The 20,000-nt window shown below is 34.4% G+C and overlaps 1 protein-coding gene across 2 annotated transcripts in view; it reads right to left on the bottom strand.

Annotated features, from left to right (window-relative positions):
• LOC145260405 (uncharacterized) overlaps positions 1 to 20,000 on the bottom strand; it is a 258,651-nt gene that overhangs the window by 56,060 nt on the left and 182,591 nt on the right. For both annotated transcript variants that reach the window (XM_080118383.1, XM_080118382.1), the window contains exons 7-9: positions 12,700 to 12,843; positions 2,844 to 2,987; positions 1,708 to 1,779 (exon numbers count right to left, since the gene is read on the bottom strand). In XM_080118383.1, the coding sequence (XP_079974509.1) occupies positions 1,708 to 1,779; positions 2,844 to 2,987; positions 12,700 to 12,843 (360 nt within the window). The remainder of the gene's footprint in view (positions 1 to 1,707; positions 1,780 to 2,843; positions 2,988 to 12,699; positions 12,844 to 20,000) is intronic.

Genomic DNA, 20,000 nt, shown 5'->3' with positions numbered 1-20,000 from the left:
TTGCTAACTGTAACTCTTCCATATTCTTTTGTCTTCTTGGACAAAATAGAATTGAAGAACAGAATCAGACAACTACAAAGATTTCATTTGTTGGTAAAATGAGAATGAATGAATGAATGAAATGGTTTTGTTATTATGCAATTAATTTGTTTTTTTTAAAAAAAAAAAAAACATGTTTTGGCAGACAGGATTGAGAGTTGGAGGTTTTTGGAAGGAGTCATAGTCCAACTTTTGTAATCTTCAAGGAATCAAAAGTCAGTCTGAATATTTGAAAACTTTAAAACAAGAAATTGGAGTTGGAAATTCTGGGAGTCAAAGTTAGAATTGGTACAATCTTTGCATTTGACCACTCTTCAACTCTGATGACAGGAGATTTTGAATTGTAACATTACATGGCACTGGTAAGCAGTAATGGAAAACATTTCTAATCTTGGAAAGAGAATAGTTCTGCCAAGGATGTGTGCTCTCCCCTATCCTGTTCAACTACATAATTAACTGGATCCTAGAAAAAAGCTAGGTTGGATTTGCTTGTATCAGAGTTGGTCACGACTGCTTCATCGGCAATCTTGATTTTGCTGATGATGTTGCAATCTTTAGAGAGTTCTATGGAGAGATTCAGCATGCACTTGGGAAGGTCAGTCCCACGGCCAAAATAGTAGGGACAAAAACAAATGCTTATGGCAAAGATTCTCTCTGCAAACTATCTGCGACCTGACAGAGTGGCTATAATCCTTGATGGTGAAGCTGTGAAAGAGATCGAAAGCTTCAAGTATCAGGATGCCAATTTTACAACCACTGGTCAAGCAAAAGACGAAATCAACACTCATACTAATTTGACTAGAATTGCTTTTGTCAGTTTTCAAAAATGACGATCCACAAAGTTGCGAATCTATAAAGACATGGCTAGAAAAATTATCCACTACAAATGCGAGACCTAGCCATTGCACAAAGAAGATCTTCAACTTCAGGTCTTTGACCACTACTGCCTCCACCAAATCCTGTGTTTGCCTCTCCGACTGGATCCCCAATTCGACCATCCGTGCTATATGCAACATTCTTGGCCTGGAAGAAACTTTATTCAAAAGGAGATTCCAGTGATTCAACCATGTGCTGTGCTAGCCAGCTGAGGAGTTTGTCCATAAACTGACAGCACCTAATAATTGGAAGAAGTGCCAAGGTGGCTAACTAAAGGCATTGCTTATAATGGTCAAAGCAGACATGAAACTTGTATCCGGTTGTTGCATTTTTGTTGGAATTGCAAATGGCTAGATCAAGCCATTGATTCTGCTGCTAATTGATGAGGGTAGATGAACTTGATGCATGATGCGGTTAACACTAGTAGAGCCAGCTCAATCCACCTTCAGGTAAATGCAAGTAAGTAATAGTTCTAGAAACATAAAGCAACGAACTGTGCAATGATTGTTAAATTGAGTTAATAAGTTAATATATTAATAAGTTAATATATTAATAAGTTAATATATTAATAAGTTAATATATTAATAAGTTAATATATTAATAAGTTAATATATTAATATCACAAACAGTATACTCTGTTTATCGTAATCATCAATTTATCCTTAAATGCTCACTAAAAGGAAATCTAAGGTTGCGGTAGGCTCAACACGCGAAACAGTACAAATAAAGCCACAAAGATGCTTACGGAAACACAAATATACAAAAGTAGAGAGAAATTGTCAAGTTACTTACAACTGTCCCAGGTTTTCCAGTCCATAGAGCCAGCCTTTGGAAATGGTAGAAATATTATTGTGGTCCAGTTGTCTACAAAGCAAAAAAAAAAAAAAATCATCAGGCTAAAATTATTTAAAAAATGAAAAATCAGTTTTACGTTTTTAAACAGACATTTGTCTTAAGCTGAAATAAATTATATTCATTATGTAAGTTAGAAGTGAAATAACTCAAAACACTGTGTGAGACGTAATAATTTATTTCATCTACTTATATGGCCATCAGACATGAAACTACTTTAAAACTTTTGCAGTATTTTGTATTTTACTGTAGTTTAAATCCACAACTATATATATATATATATATATATATATATATATATATATATATATGTGTGTGTGTGTGTGTGTGTGTAACATTATCATCCATTTAACGTCTGTTTCATATACTGTCATGTGTTGTACAGCTTTAAGAAGCTAAGTTCTCATCTACATAACCTGAAATACAACATGTTTTATTTGAAAGTCATTTCCTTTGTCGAGGCAGGAAAAAGAGAGGGAGAGGAAGAGACAATGAAAGCGTGAGAGAGAGAGAGAAAGAGACAATGAGAGAACAAAGAAAGGTGCACAATCATTATGTAATCAAGTGACCGACTACAACCAAGTGCTAGCAAGACAATGGGAGATAGGGATGGTGCACAATCTCTTTGCCTTTCCTATTTTTAAAAGAAAAAACAAAAAAAGGATCAATCATCTCGTTGCCCAACACTACTTCCAGCATTTGGTTGCACATTTCCGTCTCTCACACTCTTTACTTGGAAGGAAGACAGTGAGATTAGAGAGAGAGAGAGAGAGAGTGGTAGGTAGATAAAAAAACAAAAAAAAAAAAAAAACATTTATCAGCAGAATAAGACATGCACATCGTAAGAAAAATGGAGAGGATGAAGAAAGATCTGCATCTTCTCAATGAAAGATGACTGTTTGAACAACCAGCAAATGTCAGTGTATTCATTCATTCATTCTATCCAAAATAGATTATGTTTAGTTTTCGGAGGCAAAGTATGACAGATATGAGGCAGGCTGACCGCACACCAGACGGCACGGCTACCCTGTTGTGCTGAAAAAGAGATTAAGGAATCAACAAAAACAATCACTTACAGATTTTGGATTTTCTTGAGGCCAAAAAACGAGCCGTCCTTCAAAGTGGTGATGGAGTTTCGTTTCAACTTGAGGACTTGCAAGTTGTCCAATCCGAGGAAGGAAAGACCCTCAATTATGCTCAGCTTATTTCGGGACATTTCTCTGGAGAAGTGGGGAAGCAAAATAAAAAAAAAAAAAATGGTAAGTCTTTATCAAAACATATAACCTTACAATCACATTTAAGCATTTACACAACATCCAAAACAGACGCTTAAAATATAGGATAACGACAAAAAGAAATGCAATCCATCTACGAAACCGATAATAAAATTCACAACTCTTTCTGCAATCCAGCCATATTTGCTACAAATAAACTTCACAATGTCGGACTTGTCCACCAAGTTTGACTGATGAATGTCCAACAGTTTTCTTTTATCACTATTCAAAATATACATCAGTGTGGTAATCATACCTAGATATGACTGATTTTGGTTGTGATGGGCCTGCATTGAGGAATACTTTTGGATTTATTTTGATAGACATTATCTCTGATATAACCCCAGGGATGACGGACGATTTGAGGAGTTAAGGTCCTCCGAGTGTAAACCTCATTAAGGATTATGCCTCCTACTGAAGTCACCCTCCCCCCAATCATTCAAATCAAATGTCAATAAATACTTGTCATAATAAATTGTCCCTTTCATTCACCATTTTCAATCTCTCAATATTCTTAATCATTCAACTGACAATCCATCTCATTAACCCTTATCCTCAAGTAACTTTCAGCCTTACTAAATGGTGAAACTAACAAGGATTAATTTACCGAAGGTATTGCGTAGTGTCAGAAAAAACAAAAATGGTTGATATAACTATTCTGAAATGAGTTACTATGTTCAGAGAATTCAAACTGATGAATGGAATGAACAGCGGAGAATAAGGATGGTTTATGACAAGTATTTGTTTACATCAGATTTGAAGACGACCATCTTGTAGTCTTCAGGGAAGCAAACTATGATAATGTTCCAGACAGAAAGTTCTTGAAAATAATCTCTGTTCATGGAAAATCCATTTGATGTTAGGCAAAGAAAGTTCTTGTTAGCTGTGGCAACTAGATGAGTTGTCTTACAAAAAGCTGAGTAATTTCCATGAAAATAACGATAGAGCAGAGAAAGACTAGCAATGTCGCTTCTGTAAGAAAGAGGTTGTAGAGAAGAGGAAAAGAGATTCCCCACCCCTATTCTGAACAGCACTTTCCCCAGATAAATCCAGATAAAAAAGAAAAAAAAAAAAATTTTTCAGAATCAAATTTGTTTCTTCATTCAATCAGCAATTATTAAACTCTGCAATGAAAAAGAGGAGGGGGGGGAGGGAAAATAGTCCATAAAATGTTTTAATATCATAGCATTTTACTCAGCTGCGGCCAAAATGTAATAAAGTCAATTAGTTTGGCTCAAAGTCGACAGAATAAATTCGTCTCACGAGTCATGTTTGATGAAACAAATAAAAAGAACATAATCACAAATTATCTACAGTGAACAACAAAAATTAGGGTGGGGTTAAGGCATTTGCAGACTCCTTGACCCCTGGCTCTCCTTGATGTCAAATTAACAGCACCGGATCATGTGACCTCCGAGAAGGGTGAGAGGTGGTGCCTGGTAAATAAAAGACGGATGAATGAACCCAGAGTTGATTTATTCTTTTCAGGAATTTACATTCTGGAACAAATGCAACAATGGATGGATCTATTCTTAAGATGCATCTATTCATTGTGCGCGTTTAGCGATGAAAATAGATTTTTAAAATTAAAGTGCGACTAACAGAAAACATTATGAACTTAGATGTGACGAAAATGTATTTCCAACCCTACCTGTGATGAAAATGCAGTTTCAAACATCATCATGATTATATATATATATATATATATATATATATATATATATATATATATATATAAAAAAAAGGTATTTGCAGCTTCTCTTCCAATTTTCGGATTTTAATCATGTCAAATCATATTTCAATTCCTTTTGACGAATTAATTGTTGCTATTTCTTCTGATGAGTATAATAGAATGTCAAACTTCTCCTAGAGGTTTTGGTCTACAGACATGAAACTTCATATTTGAGTTTTAGCCTGGGAAATTTGGTACAAAAGTGTGGAAAAAAAAAAAGAGCGAGAGAGAGATTTACCAGGTCAAACACCAGCATTACAAATACGCATGCATAACGTAGTAGCTATTGGTCCATGTATTAATTTTAAGTCTTGCAGCAAATGTCTTCATAGCTCAGTCATTAACGGCAGAGGAAAAAATAAATTGTAAGCTAAACTTTTTGGTTTAGATTCTCGGTGGTGGCATACGAGTGATTTTTTTTTTTTTTAATTTTTAAAATCGTTTCTATATATTGGATCCAATATAATATAACAACTATATGAAATCTGCATTAATTAAAATATCATACTTAAGCATATTTTACGACTGGGCAATGCCGGGCGCCCTGCTAGTATGCCTGAACATATCTAACATACAATTGTCTTTTCAATGTGGTCATTTAACCATAAAAATGATTTAAAAACTGAAACATGACAAACCAACAAAGCCCTAAGGAAGCATTTAAGACACCTCCCCACCCTTAATTCATCTGTAATGTTTTAATAATATGAACACACACACACAAAAAAAAAAAAAAATATGAACAAAAAATATAATTGAAGATGAGTGGTGGTTTGAAATATAATCAGAGATAAAAAAAAAATATATTGGATTTAATCTATGTTTAGTTTTATCATGAAAGCAAAGCATTTTTAATTTTTGTCAGTTTTCACTTGTGAGTCAGATTCGTCTTAATTCCAACAAATGCTTTCCATGTGACACCCTTGTTGGCCAACCTCAAAGCAATTACAAAACTAACATGCACAAAAATTCAATTATATAAGCGCAAAGGAATATTATCTAAATAAGGAATGGGGATAGGGGTAATGCAATTAGAAAGGGGAAAAAAATAAAAGATTGCTGGAAAAGCAGTTGAAAGTGACAGTCTATTAAAACCTATAAGTACATAGATGCACTTCCATTATCTAATTTATAAAACTCACTATGTCTGTCTGTCTCCATATTTTCAAACTATCACTTCCGAAACTAAAAGTCGCAGAGTGGCGCTAGGGGTCTCAAATGATTGCATTTTTATGGGTCCTTTAGCTGGTTGAAATAGTTTTTAAGGGGTCAAAATTGAAAAAAAAAAAAAAAATCGTTATACATTGTGTACATTCATCTTAGTTTATTTTTAATCAGTTCAGATGCGTGTCACGTTAGTACAGTGGTAACGTCATCAGCTTTGAATGCTACAGTTTTACTTTCGGTTTCGATTCTTGCCGATGGCACCCAAATACGTTTTTTGTTTAACTTTTTAAATCACGACTATAACAATATATACAAAATCTGGACAAATTAAAATATCATATTTAAGCGTATTTTACGACTGGGCAAAGCTGGTTACCCCCCCCACCTCCCCACTAGTTATTTATACGTATATGTGTGTGTGTGTGTGTGTATATATATATATGTATGTGTGTGTGTGTGTGTATATATATATATGTGTGTGTGTGTATATATGTGTGTGTGTGTATATATATGTGTGTGTGTGTATATATATGTGTGTGTGTATATTTTTTTTACAAGACAGGGCTAAGAAAGCATTGATCAATTAGCATTTAATATAGCATTATAGTATATATATATATATTTATTAGTTCTTATTCATTTTTACATAAACACTTAGGTATCACTACACATTCATGAGTATGTTTCAGTCAATTATAAATAACTAGAGATTTTGTAAAGCGATATTGTTTTTACAAATGCATATATGTATATATGATTATAAAAAATCATTTTTAATACCTATAGACACTAGTGTTTCATCCTTATGGAATCATCAGTGCAGGAAGTTACAATTGTCACTGATCATGGGATTCAAACACAGCAACGAAGTCATCTCTGTCTCTGTTTGCAAGGAACGTAACCACAGGGTCAGCATCAACCGTAACGATATTCAAGTTGAATTTAAACATTTATAAAAGCATAAACGTTATTAAATGTCGATCTACAATGACCGAGTGAGTGGAAGTCACAATCTCGCACGTAGGTTAACTGACCGACTTTTCATTCGCAGACAGTGCTCAACAGTTAAGAAACACGTTTCTTAAAGGGGCAGAAATATAGACACAAACACGCACAACACTTTACGTATACCATAATAATTATTTCAACTATAACGAGTCTCTTTCACTGCATCTTTGTATAAAATAGCTGTGTCATCAGGTTTCTTAATCGTCATCCTTTCGTCATTTGCGATTTTGCAGGTCGCCTTTTAACCCAGCTACAGATCTATATGGCCTGCAGCACAGGTGGCAGACAAACATCAAACTTTTTCAATTCATGTTGCATATGCACAGGACCGTGATGATGTTTCATAAACAAGTTATAACTGCCTACTATGTCACTCCATTGCTATAGGACATTTTAGTTTGTTTCAGTGACAGATGAGATTGCAAAGAGACACCCGTACAACATTAGATCATAGCGACCAACATTTGTACAACATAACTACTACTCTCTGAGCCTCTATGATTTTAACTCGGTGGGATGCCAAAGCAAGATGACCGCTAATCACTTCAGATAGTGATCCAATATAGCTTGACGCAAACAGTTTTTTTTTTTTTTTTTTTTCAAACATTTCTGCCATGAGAAGGCCAGGAGCTGGATTTATTTGTAAGAAGCTCTAATGTTTAAACAGCTGATGAGACTGGGAACTTATTCTCAACAACTATATATACATACACACATGCTCATATACTTATGTGCATTGGAAGACAAAAGAAAAATAAAAGTTCTCTTAAAGTGGGTTACAGCGTCAGTGAGTATATGAGAGAGAGAGAGAGAGAGAGAGAGAGAGAGAGAGAGAGAGAGAGAGAGAGAGAGAGAGAGAGAGAGAGAGAGAGAGAGAGAGAGAAACTTATTACTTCTAATTAGCTTCTGCAAGAACTTTTGATCGCAGCAGCCCCCTCCGCCCCTCCTTGGAAATCTTCAACTGCAGAGCAATCATTCATCCCCACTCCAACACGCACACCACGAATGCATTTGGCTGTCTGCTTGGACAGGCGGCATGATTGACAGACGGACAAATAATCAGCCAGACAGACTCAAGATCACCAGTGGAATTGGAAAAGACCATTGTACAAAAACCTTTTATATATATATATATATATATTTTTTTTTTGGTTTCGGATGTTTTAATCTTTTCCTTTTTTCAATCCATTGCACTTCAAGTCATGCATGGTCGTCGTGCCAGCTATCATTCCATTGGCATTTCTAACAGGAATCATTACTTTCATTTTTATTCTATTACAGAGATTGCTTTTCTTATTCAACACTTTGATATGTCATTATTTGCCTTCATGGCATTATTATTATCATTATCACTCTCCTTTATATTATGGCAAAACCTTATTATTATTATTTTTATTTTTTAATTTTCCAATTCAATGCCTTTGGATGGGGTTTCTGGATATAAAGATTATCTTCAGGGATCTTTATAACAAAAAATAAAAAAAATGTTTGAGGGTGAAAAAGAATTAATGCTCCTAATTCCCTATAAAACATCTTGCTCTCTCTCATATATATATATATATATATATATATATATATATGGCAAACATAAAAAGCAATTTAAAACCAGTATTGAGGCAAACAAGACTGCAAACCTTGCAAGGTTTTAGTAGCCTTTAAGACAGACCAAAGATAATAAGAAATATGGCCCATCAACATTTTACTGCAGTTTCATGGAATATCCAATAATCAAAAGTGCAGTAATAAAATCTTAAACGTTTTTATACATATTGAGGTACAGATTTCAACATCATATCTATTATACTTGAACTGAATCAACCAAAGTTTGTTTCTCTATCGATTTTTTGGTGCATATTTTAATCATACAAAATTCATGTTCAATATTTTTCGGTTTTGGGATTGAGTTATATTTAAAATAAAACCCATTTTTAATTGTTCAGTGAGTTGTATTTAAAAAAAAAAATTTTTTTTTACATGGAAGTCACCACTCATCAAGGCCCGGAAGCCACTCAGGGATAAGGGTTATTGTGTGTACAGTAATCAATGGGATAGTATCGTAGTAATCGTTTACACCCCAAGTTACTCAGTTCTAACTTTCTGTCTACTACGCTCATCCTCTCTCACTACACATTGTAAAGCGTAGTGTTGGGACGATTAATCGGAATCGAGGACTAAAAGAAACGGAAATTTTGGAGGTATTGGAATCAAAAAAAAATTTATACCGATTTTCAGATACTAAATTCAAGTTGGATTCCGTTCGTATTAGTTTGTTTATTACAGGAGAAAAAATGTAGAAATTGTTAGTGTTTAACTAAAATAAAGACGAAACAGTAATGAATATGTAAATAATTTTTTATTCGTCTTTTTTCATTCTCCACCATGTTGAAATATTTCCATAATTATCATTGTGTGATGGTATATATATATATATATATATATATATATATATATAAACACACACACCCGGTTACTCAAGAGTGATAACTAATAAATTAAACGAGATTATTAAGAGTGCTCAATAAAAGAAGAGCTAGATATATTTTTATTAATATAAACAAATTTACATGGTCGCAACACTTGACATGCTAATGTTTCGGACAAATGATCAGTTAAAACCAGATATCCTCATCAGGCGACTTAATAAATGGTTACTTTCCAGAAGAAACCAGTCCTCAAAAAAAAAAAAAATAATAAATAAAATAAATATATATCCACACACACACACACACACACACACACACACACACACACACACACACTTATAAATATGGAATGGTTATCTTAGTGAACACTGAAATAGTTCTAATTAAAGGAATTTATATATATATATATATATTTTTTTTTTAAGCAAAACGTTTTCCATAGAAATGTAATTAACTTTGGATTGATATAGGAACAGTTATTCAAACTTGAAAGGATACCGAAACAAAGAAGATGCCCCCCCTCCACCCTGGGCTTCTAGATGATTGAAGCTTGGAGAGGAGGGGGAGAAGAAGACTACAGCACTTTGTACTTCGGGTAATCATGGGGGGGGGGAATTGGAAAGGTCCTTTAAGATAACCTAATAATAAAAAAGAAAACCTGTTCTCACCCCACATGTCCTTGTGGGGAAAGAAAAAAAAAAAAAAAAGGACCCATTCTGTATACAAAAAAACGCATGCAAGTTGACAGCTAGCAAAATGCCAATTACAGTAATGTAAATATGACCGTAGTTGGAAGCGGCGGGGCGTGGGGGCAAGTGGACAAACCCGTCCTGACAATCAGCTAAATAATAGAATTAAAAAAAAAAAAAAAAAAAAAAAAAAAATCATCATCCCCAATGAGAATGTTTTTTTTTGTTTTTTTTATCAAAAGAAAATGAATATATACCTTTAACAAAAAATAAAAAATACTTTGTAATAAAATCTGATCTCGTAGGCATTTGTGTAAAAGTATAAGGCATCACCATTTTCTAAAGATCAAAGGAATTGTAGTTTTAATGATTGAGGAACTAATGAATTTCTTGCTAAGTTTCAATGTCTAGCAAGATAAAAAAAAAAGAAAAAAGAAAAAAAAATATTTGAGATTTGTAATAAATCAAACATGGCCCATGGGGTTTATGACAAGAATCTGTTGACATTTGATTTGAATATGACCTTGCTGTAATCTGCAGAAAAGCAGTCCCATAGTAATAAGTTCCACAAATGGGAAACCTCTGTAAAGAAGCTTTGTTCAGGAAATTCCACTTGATACTACATGAAAAAAAGAGAGAGAGGAAAGTTTTGTTTTTTTTTGTGTGTGGTAATAAGACAGATTTTTGTTGTAAATATTTTAGAAAGAGAAACCAAAGATTAGAACTCAGTCGAGCACCTTCCATGAAAATAATAGCCTAGAGGGACAAATGGATAGTTGATGGAAGTGAAAAAGCAACCTTTTTGGCAAGTCTTTCCTCTTGTTGGAAGGAAAAAAGGCGGGAGGCACCGATTTCTCCCTAAAAGAGTCCTTAGCTTCATCAATTGTCATTTTCAACTCCAAAGAAAAACAAAAGGACATTCCTCTGAGATGGCGCCAATACAAAAGGTTAGAAGTAACAATTTACCCCCCCCCCAATCCCTTAACAGCTTTAGGGCATATCTAAAATTAAAATTGCTCATTAAAGATACAGACAGAGTAGAGAAGTTTTTCTAAGAATTATTCAGTTTGAATATTAATTAATATTAGTGGTACCCCATAGAAATTCCATGGTGTTTTATATATCAATTTGTTATGATTTATTATTAATAATATTACTTGTGAAATAATGTCAGGGTGAATACTATTAAGAAAAAAATAGCTCTTCTCTCTTCCAGAAAAAAATTGTCATTTTAAATATAAAATATATTCTTTGAATAAATAAAAATTATATCACTTTTTTATTCATAAAATTGTCAGCTAAATATTCTTTCACTTTAATAAAACAAATGTCACCCTTTGAAATGTATTAGTTTATTACAATTTGATAAACAATTCGTTTTAAAATGGGTCAAATTGGAATTTCATTTTTTAAACTTCGTGACATCAGATTACTCATCACTTTGCCGATTGGGCAATCTCTTTTTATTTTTTTTATTTATTTATTTTTTTTTTAAATATTTGTGAAAAGTGAATTTAAATTTGTTAGAAATTCTTCTTTTGGTTCAACTTCAAGTTGAGTGTTATGGTATGTCGACCCCTCTTAGATCATCTTTATGGGTGGCCCCTGGCACGAACTGATGTGTTTAAATTCGTTCAGGTTCATGGCAACACTTTCACAACAATGTTGGCAACCTCCATGTTGTCCATCCTGTGAGTTACCGATTCTAAAGAGAAATCTAGGAAACCAATGCCAACACTAAATTCTTACAGATGTAATTTAACATATGCATTCGTTCAAAAAGAAGGCCGTCTTTATTGAAACTGTAGGTATATCGTATGCAAATAGCTTGATAAATAATTTGACAACATATTATGCAAATCTACAGATACTAGCAAAAAAACATGACCGAGCATATATTGCACTACTCCATCTTCCAAAGAAGGCAGTAATACTTGGGAGGATGGTCTCACAACAACAGAATACATGCTACATTACAGCTGCACCAAATAAAAGGTGGAGTGAATACCTGGGAGGTTGGTATCTCGACAACAGAACAGATATTACAACAACCCCTCTAATAAAAAGAGGAGGTAATTCCTGGGAAGATAGTTTTATGCTTACAGAACATACTATATTAGTATCACAAAATAGGCACAAGGACAAAGTCTATTCGACTATTTAACTAGCTGCATTGCGACCGATTTGTCCAAGCACTGTTCATTTCATCCATTCCTCATTAGTCCATCACTTACTTCACAATATACATTTACTCTTCTGGACTAATCTAATTAAAATATTCTCAATGGTTTTTAATCCAAATTTGTTTACAATACATGTCAAATGAAAAAAATTGGGTGGTAGGATGACACATAAGTAAAAAATAAAAACAAATTAGGACTCTTAAGAAAAAAAAAAAAAAAAAAAAATGATTTCCGGTTTGTTTAAAATTGATAAACAGCTTGATCTCTAAATGGAGGTGGGACTTCAGTGGGAGGAAAATGAAATAGGGGTGGATTTGGATAGGAATGGTCTTGTAGGATTAAAAAAAAAACAAAAAAAAAAAAAAAAATAGGGTACCTAAGGTATACTTTGATTCTAGACAAAAGGCTGGATACAATGAAATTGACAATCAAACGAATCAAATGTTGAATACTTACAGATGTTTTAATAGAGTGAGTTTCTCAAAAAGGGGCTTTGGCAAGTGACTCAACTTGTTCTTATTTAATTTAAGCCATTCAAGGGACGTCAAATTATCCAGACAATGCGATTCCAACAGCTTTACTTTGTTGTTGTTTAAGAAACTGGAAAAGCAAAAAAAGAGAAGTAGTTAGACTTAAAAATAATAAAAATGCGGTTTTAATAAACCATAGCAAGTGGTTGTCTGTCGAGGTCAAAGGCTCAAGTTTTACAAAATAGAAATCCAACTAGAGTCATGATGTAATAATGATGTTTGGAAAGAATTTGGTTGCAAGAAATCGGCCAGAAGTGGATCAAGTACAAGATCGCCATCTATCTTGCCTTAAGCTGTACCAGGATTATCTTCTTGTATTATTTTACAACTCATTCTGGTCAGCTTGATCAGGGATTATTTCGTCTTCTGATGTTTCAGTCTGTAAAGGGTTAAGCACAATTTGTAAAATGGGGTTTAAAACAATTAGTGAACGCAAGCTGAGGTTGTCTCTTTCCTTCTTCCACCACGCTGATAATGATTAAATTGAATAAAAGTGTAAGTTGTTTTAATCAGTCATTTTGCAATGTCATACACGGGACCCAACACATTGTTTGTGGTCTACATCACAAGGAACAGGACAAGTAACAACTCAACTTTTTTTTTTTTTTTTTTTTTGTAAAAACATTTATTTCCGGGTATTTCCCTTGAATAAAACATGACCGTGACTATCTTCTCTAACATTTTCTCTTTCCTTTTTTCTTACCGTGACGTCATTTCGCATATGACTTATATTTGCATATAGTCACCATATGCACATCCGTGCTCTGTTACAATTCGAGTTAATTAAACTTAACAGAAAGTTTGGCTAAAGCGAAATAAGAGCAGTCATCATTATTTCAGAGTCCAGCCTCAGGAGATCTTTGACATGCCAAAGATGCAGCTACAGCTAGACGATTAGCATGTCATTACCACTGCTTCTCTGACTGTATTAATTTCCAGAAGTTTAAATGTAATGTGAACAAACATCTCACTGCTCAACTCCCCCACAGTCCCGTTAGACATGATCCCAAATAATAGTCTCTGTATGGTTTTTTTTTTTTTTTTTTTCTAAAAAAAAAAGACAATTGTTGGCAACAATCAACAAGAATGTTCTCTTCTTTAGTGGCACGGACTTGATTTTCAACAAGTTAAAATCTATAAGTTGGAACATTGCAAGACACAGCGATTTCTTTTTTCTCTTCCTTTCTGTACGGTCATATTTAAGTAAAAATAAATTCATCTTGAAATTACCAAAATTTTAATGTTCATCTATTTGAATAAATGAGAAAAATTTGGTTCGCATTTACAAAGTTACAAAATGAAAGGTTTATTATTTTAAATTAATGTTTCGAATATTTTAAGGCACAAACTTTGTGAAGCAATAGCAAGCTGGACAAGCAAGCAATGATGTAAAGAGGACTAGAAAATTATTTTATGTAAAAAAAAAAAAAAAAAAAAAAAGCCTTAATTAGTAAAGAAGTTTTGGTTATATTATGTACCTTTTTTAAAATATGCACTTTATTTCAATTGAAGTTCTCAGAAATCAAGGGGCTCCCTTCCTGGGGCTAACATTTGATCTCTATATGAGATACTTATGTATTCAAACATTCCATTAAAGATCTTCTTCACATCTCAAACACTGAGTTAGTAAAAATGTTGAGAACATAATTTTCCTTTTCCCAATTGACCATTTTAATATCTTTTTTGTGGTCACTTAATCTTACTGGATTCCAGAAAAAGAATTCATCTAGTCTGATAGAGTATCTAGTTTCGTGCTATTACTTAAGGTAACATCGCTTGGAGAAGAGGCACCATTCTTCCTAACAGCCAGTGTGGGGTCTTATTAGTAGATCTTATTTGGGTCACAAATACTATGTGATTTGGAACATTTAGTCCGGGTTTGCTTGTGGGGAAAAGTATCCTCATGCCAGGTTGTCTTGATGAAGCGTTTTCTTGAGAGACCTTAGACACTCAAAGGCAGTGCCTAGTAGGCATTAAAGTTCTTTTGGAAGTAAAATAATGTTTATATCAAAAGGCAGAATTACAACCTTTGCTATAAATCTAATAAACCTGAGAAAAGCGCGTCCTCTTGCTCTCTCTGTATGTTTGCACCTCCTCTTCCCATCTATCAGTATATCTGTTCCGTCTGCCTGCTTCCCTCCGGACTACAACTTGGATGTCTTCAAGTCTAATGTTAACAAATTCCTAATGAACCGCCCCCCTTAAGTAAACACTTCATCAAATCTCCTCACTAACGTAATGTACTTGCAATAACCCTTATCCCTGAGTGGCTTCCGGGCCTTGATAAGTGGTGATCACTGTGTTAAAAAAAAAAACAAAAAACAAAAAAAAAAAAATCTCCCTGCCTGTTTCTGCAGTGGATGGGTTGGCTTTTTATTTATTTTTTAAAAAAATCAGTTGAAAATCGTAACAGGGCTTTATGGACAAATTTATCTTTAGTTGACCTTTGATAACTAAATATTTTCGTTTACTAGACAAATAGAAAAGTTACTAGCCAAACCCATATGATTTTTGGAATATGACACCCTCGTTCTGTGATGATCATGTACATAATAATAAAGTTTTCTTCAATATTTTTTTCATAAGTGTAATTCTAAATATACAACAACAAATTTTATGTTGATACTTGAAGGTATAAACATTCTAATTTATTCAGATATTTTTTTTTAAACAGCCTTCGTTAAAAAAACAGTATATTGTTCTATTAAACTTTTGTTGCTTAAATAATTTAACATTGTTCGTTTTATATAAAAAAAAATGTTGAAAAGATATTTTTTACTCAGTAATGAGCTTTGAAAGATTGTCAGTGAAAAAAAATGCAAGATAAGCATTTCATTATTTCTAGTTGCCACTTTGAAAAATCACTCGCAAATGCGACTGTTTCACTCGCAATGTAGAGCCCTGCATAATTACATTGTCAAGTCTTTCTCTGCATAGATTTATAGGAAGTTGTGAAACATTGCTGTGGCAAAAACATTGTATATGTGTTTAGCATAGAGGTATGTATATCATAGCTACAGTAAGATAACTTTCTGCATCGACGCTAGAAGGCACGCATAATCTTAACCAAGAGGTTTCTTGAATTTAAGTATTAAATAGAAATTACATTGTAAGATTTTTTTCTGGTGATAAAATTGATTTATTTTTTAAACGTGAGATTAAAGCTGAATTGAAAACCTTTGGAATTAGGTATTTACATTGTGTGTGTGTGTGTAAATATACACTTTGCAATGTGAGGAAGGAGAGAGAGAGAGAAGGTGAAAGACAGAGGGGGAAAAAGGGGAAAGAGTGAAAAAAGGGGAAAGAGTGAAAAGAGGGGGAGGGAGTGAAAAAAAAAATAAGAGTGAAAGATTTTTTTCCTATTAAAAATTCCTGTTTATTTCTTCATAGGGCAAAGTTAGACACAAGGTTGATTTTTAATGTAGGGGAATTTATACTTTCACAAAAAAAGAAAAAAGGTTAATCAGGATTACAACAAAAATACCTGTTTTTGAAAGAAGCAGGTAATGCCAGAACCCCTCCCTCTTCTCCTTCACTTGGAGTGAACAGATACTGCAATTATGTCCGTTTTTTTTTTTCAAATACATTGTCTTAATACTGATAAAGACAAATGCATATTAGCACGTGGTGGGGGGTAACGGGCATTGAAATTCAGAGGTGGGGGAAAAAAAAAAGGTTTGAACAGGAGAAAGGCATCTCTGCATACTGAGAGAGAGAGAGAGAGAGAGAGAGAGAGAGAGAGAGAGAGAGAGAGAGAGAGAGAGAGAGAGAGAGAGAGAGAGAGAGGGATGAAGGTGAGGAGCTAGGGGGAACCTAGGCAAAACAGAGCAGTAAAGCAGCCAAACTCTACATGTGGCTATCAACAACTTTACACTAACCAATTTGTCTTTTATGCCCAGCACCAGTGTTCTTCTTCAAGGAAAAAAAAAAGAAAAAAAGGCCTCTAAAGCCTCAACACATACCCCATCCCCGAGTACTCTCCACCCTGCCTGGATGAACTCAACCCACAATTCACAAACCAGCAAGAGGCAAGACTCAGCTCCAAAAAGCACAGCCCCCTCCCTCCCTCATATATCTCGGGGAAGGGGGGGGGGGGTGTATGGAGAGAGAGAAAGAGAGAGAGAGAGAGAGTGAGAGGGGAAAAGCAGGTTGATCACACTCTCTCTCAACTTTCTCTACACTGGCATTGAAAGAGAGAGAGAAGGCAAAAAGAGGGGGAGAGGGTGACTGAGGGAGTAGTGCCCCCCCCCCATGCCAGTAGGGAATGATAAATGATAGTGTTATTAGAGAAAACACTCAATGTGATGGCCGTTCACACTTTGACAAATGGCCTGCCCTGTCCTTGGCTTTCTAGTGACATATGTTTGCTACCAAGAAGTGTCTAGCATCATCTCCCCTCACCCACTTTTGCTTCCCCCCCCCACCCAGTTTACCCACCCACCATCCTTCAAGAAGGGGAAGAAAAAGAACAGAAAAGCAATTTGAAGAGCCATGTCCCAATATTTGTCACTTTAGATACCGTTTTTTTTTCCTCCAAGAAAAAAAAAAAAAATGAGGGCGGGGGGGCAATCAGCCAATAAAATAAAGTATTTGTAGCCAAATTAAACAAGGCCATAACAACTAAGAAATATGTGTCAAGTCTGAAACTTGAATGAAAAATTTGATTTAAGAAAAATATTTTAAAGTTCAAGAAAAATAGTAAATTAAGCAAAGATACTAAGTCACAGTAGTATTTCGATTCATTGAGAAAATTAATTTCATTCATTAAAATGATGATGCGGGCACTTAGCAAATGTTTGCAATGAGGAAAAAGTAGACTTTAAATTTACTTAAATGTAGATTATTCGTCTTGTAATAAATATATATATATATATATATATATATATATATATATATATATATATATGGCACTGTGTGTGTGAGTTCGTTCCCTATGGACTCTAAAACAGCCTGGCTGATATCTTTTTTGAAATTTCATACAAATGTACTTTATGTATCTGGGAGTATTCTTAGATTTTTCTTTTTTATATTGGAATGCCTCCAATAAGCATTGAAAAAATCTGATTAAAGAAGGAACAGCCCAATTTTTACCAAAACTAACACCCTTATACAGCCTAACATCACAAGTGCATTTGAAAAGTTTTATCACTGCACAAACAAGAGCGCAGTATATAAAATCAACAACAGGTTCTTTGAGAAGAGAGTGGGTCTGAAATGAATGTTTATGTTTAGAGCACAACTGAATCATGATACTTGACTTTTGCATTTTAAACTTTAATTCAAGCCATTATATAACAAATCATTTTATAAAATCAACGTTAGGTTTCATACAGTGCAACATAGACTACAATGTATTATGAACTAAGTCACTGCGGGGGGGGGCATTTGAAGTTTCCTCCTAGTGCAGTGCACAGTAGGGGTCCCAACTAGAGCAGGCAATCAATTGATTTGATTGAAAAATAGGTGATTTCACTGATTTCAATAAACATATTGGAAGTGTAGAACATTCGTTGATCCTGGACAACATCGAGCCTCTCTACTAATATATAATTATTTTCCTTTAGTTAGTAGATGAAAATGGCTGGACCCCATCCTCCACCTCAAGGGCGAGATTTGTGCCGATTTAAGATCAAAAGTTGAATATTTTTTTCTGATTTTTTTTTAAAAGATATTATTCATCCGGTGTAATACTAATGTAAAAATACTTTATTGGTGTTTATTTTGTAGTTTTTAAGTTTTAGCTAGACATACATACAGACAAATGCCCTTTATATTATAGACTAGCAGGAGTGCCTGATGTTGCCCGGGTGTTTATAGGTGGGTGTTGAGAAAAAAGAAAAAAACAGTTGTAGTAAGCAGGTAGGCGCGAACCCGAGCATTTGATGCGAAGGGAGTATTCAAATGAATAGCAATTGTCTGATACAAGGGTTTTCCCACACAGTGATCAAAGCTAATTACTAGCGTTGCTGTTGTTAGTTTCACTTTTTTATACGAATAAACAGGTGTGAAGGCAAAATAGTGGTCATTTTTAGCGTGTAAAAGTCACTAAAATAAAACATTTACGACCTCCTTTCGTAAATATGACATATTATAATCTAGGGAGTATATAAAAAGTTCTAAGAATGAGTGATCACCTCGAGCGCACCACCCCCAAAAGCCTTTGGCGGACATAAGTAAAAAATGCACACACATACACAAAAACACATTTTCGTTTTTATATAATAGATAAGATAGTTGTTTGTGTTGAAGATTCCTTGCTAAACTTGCACTATAACATACTACACATTAGATACTGGTATACGGTCGCTAAGTTTTAATTGTCAGAATGAAACGTGTATGCAGTCACAATTCAGGACAGGTGTACTTAAAGACGTGAGTTACAATTGCTGTTTACTAGTTGACGATGTGGATTTGGCAGGGAGTTTAGAGGGAAAGGCAAAGAGCATGTTTATGTAGGCCTCCTGCATAATAAGGATAGATGGATTGGTAGTTGAGGAGAGATGTTTCTCAATTTGTGTCTAGCCAGAAGATTAAGATGTCAAAACGACTACAATGCCCTAGAGGGACATTTTTTTTTTTTTAAGATGGTGATGAGGGAGCAGTTTGCAAATAAATGGGAAATGTCGGGAAGGTTTGGCAGAAAGTAAATTTAGAATGCTTAAAAGTAGTTCTTGGGTTCCAATTGAAAAAGCAGGTATCAAAAAATGGCAAAGTGAAATAAAGAAGATATCCGAACGCCGAGAAGAGACGAAAGATGAAGAAATGCACATATGGAGATTGGGGGGGGGGGGCTTGTGGGTGACATGAAAAGAAAGTATTTTGAAAGATAAAAAGAAAATGGAGGTGCCGCTGAAATGGGTGAGAAAGGGGTAGTGCCAAAGCAAACAGTAGAAAGATAAACAAGAGACAGCAGCGACACACGGAAAATGAATTGGGTCCAATTTAGAGAGATGCACAAACACAAGTGAATAGGATAAACAGTTGTAAGGATTACATGGCCAGATGTGGATAGGGTGGGGGTAAGTTATATAGAGAAGGGAAAGGGAAGATAAGATGGTAAGAAGAGAATGGGAAAGAGAGAAGGGATGAGAGAGCGAGGAAAAGAGGGGAAGTGATAGAGAGAGAGAGGAAGTGATAGAGAGAGATAGAAAGTGATAGAGAGAGAGGAAGTGATAGAGAGAGAGAGAGAGAGGAAGTGATAGAGAGAGAGAGAGAGAGAGGAAGTGA

The sequence above is a fragment of the Euprymna scolopes genome, chromosome 36 (genome assembly GCF_053919585.1).
Source record: "Euprymna scolopes isolate OS-2025 chromosome 36, ASM5391958v1, whole genome shotgun sequence".
NCBI lineage: Eukaryota > Metazoa > Mollusca > Cephalopoda > Sepiida > Sepiolidae > Euprymna > Euprymna scolopes.
This window is presented reverse-complemented; position numbering and strand designations above follow the sequence as displayed.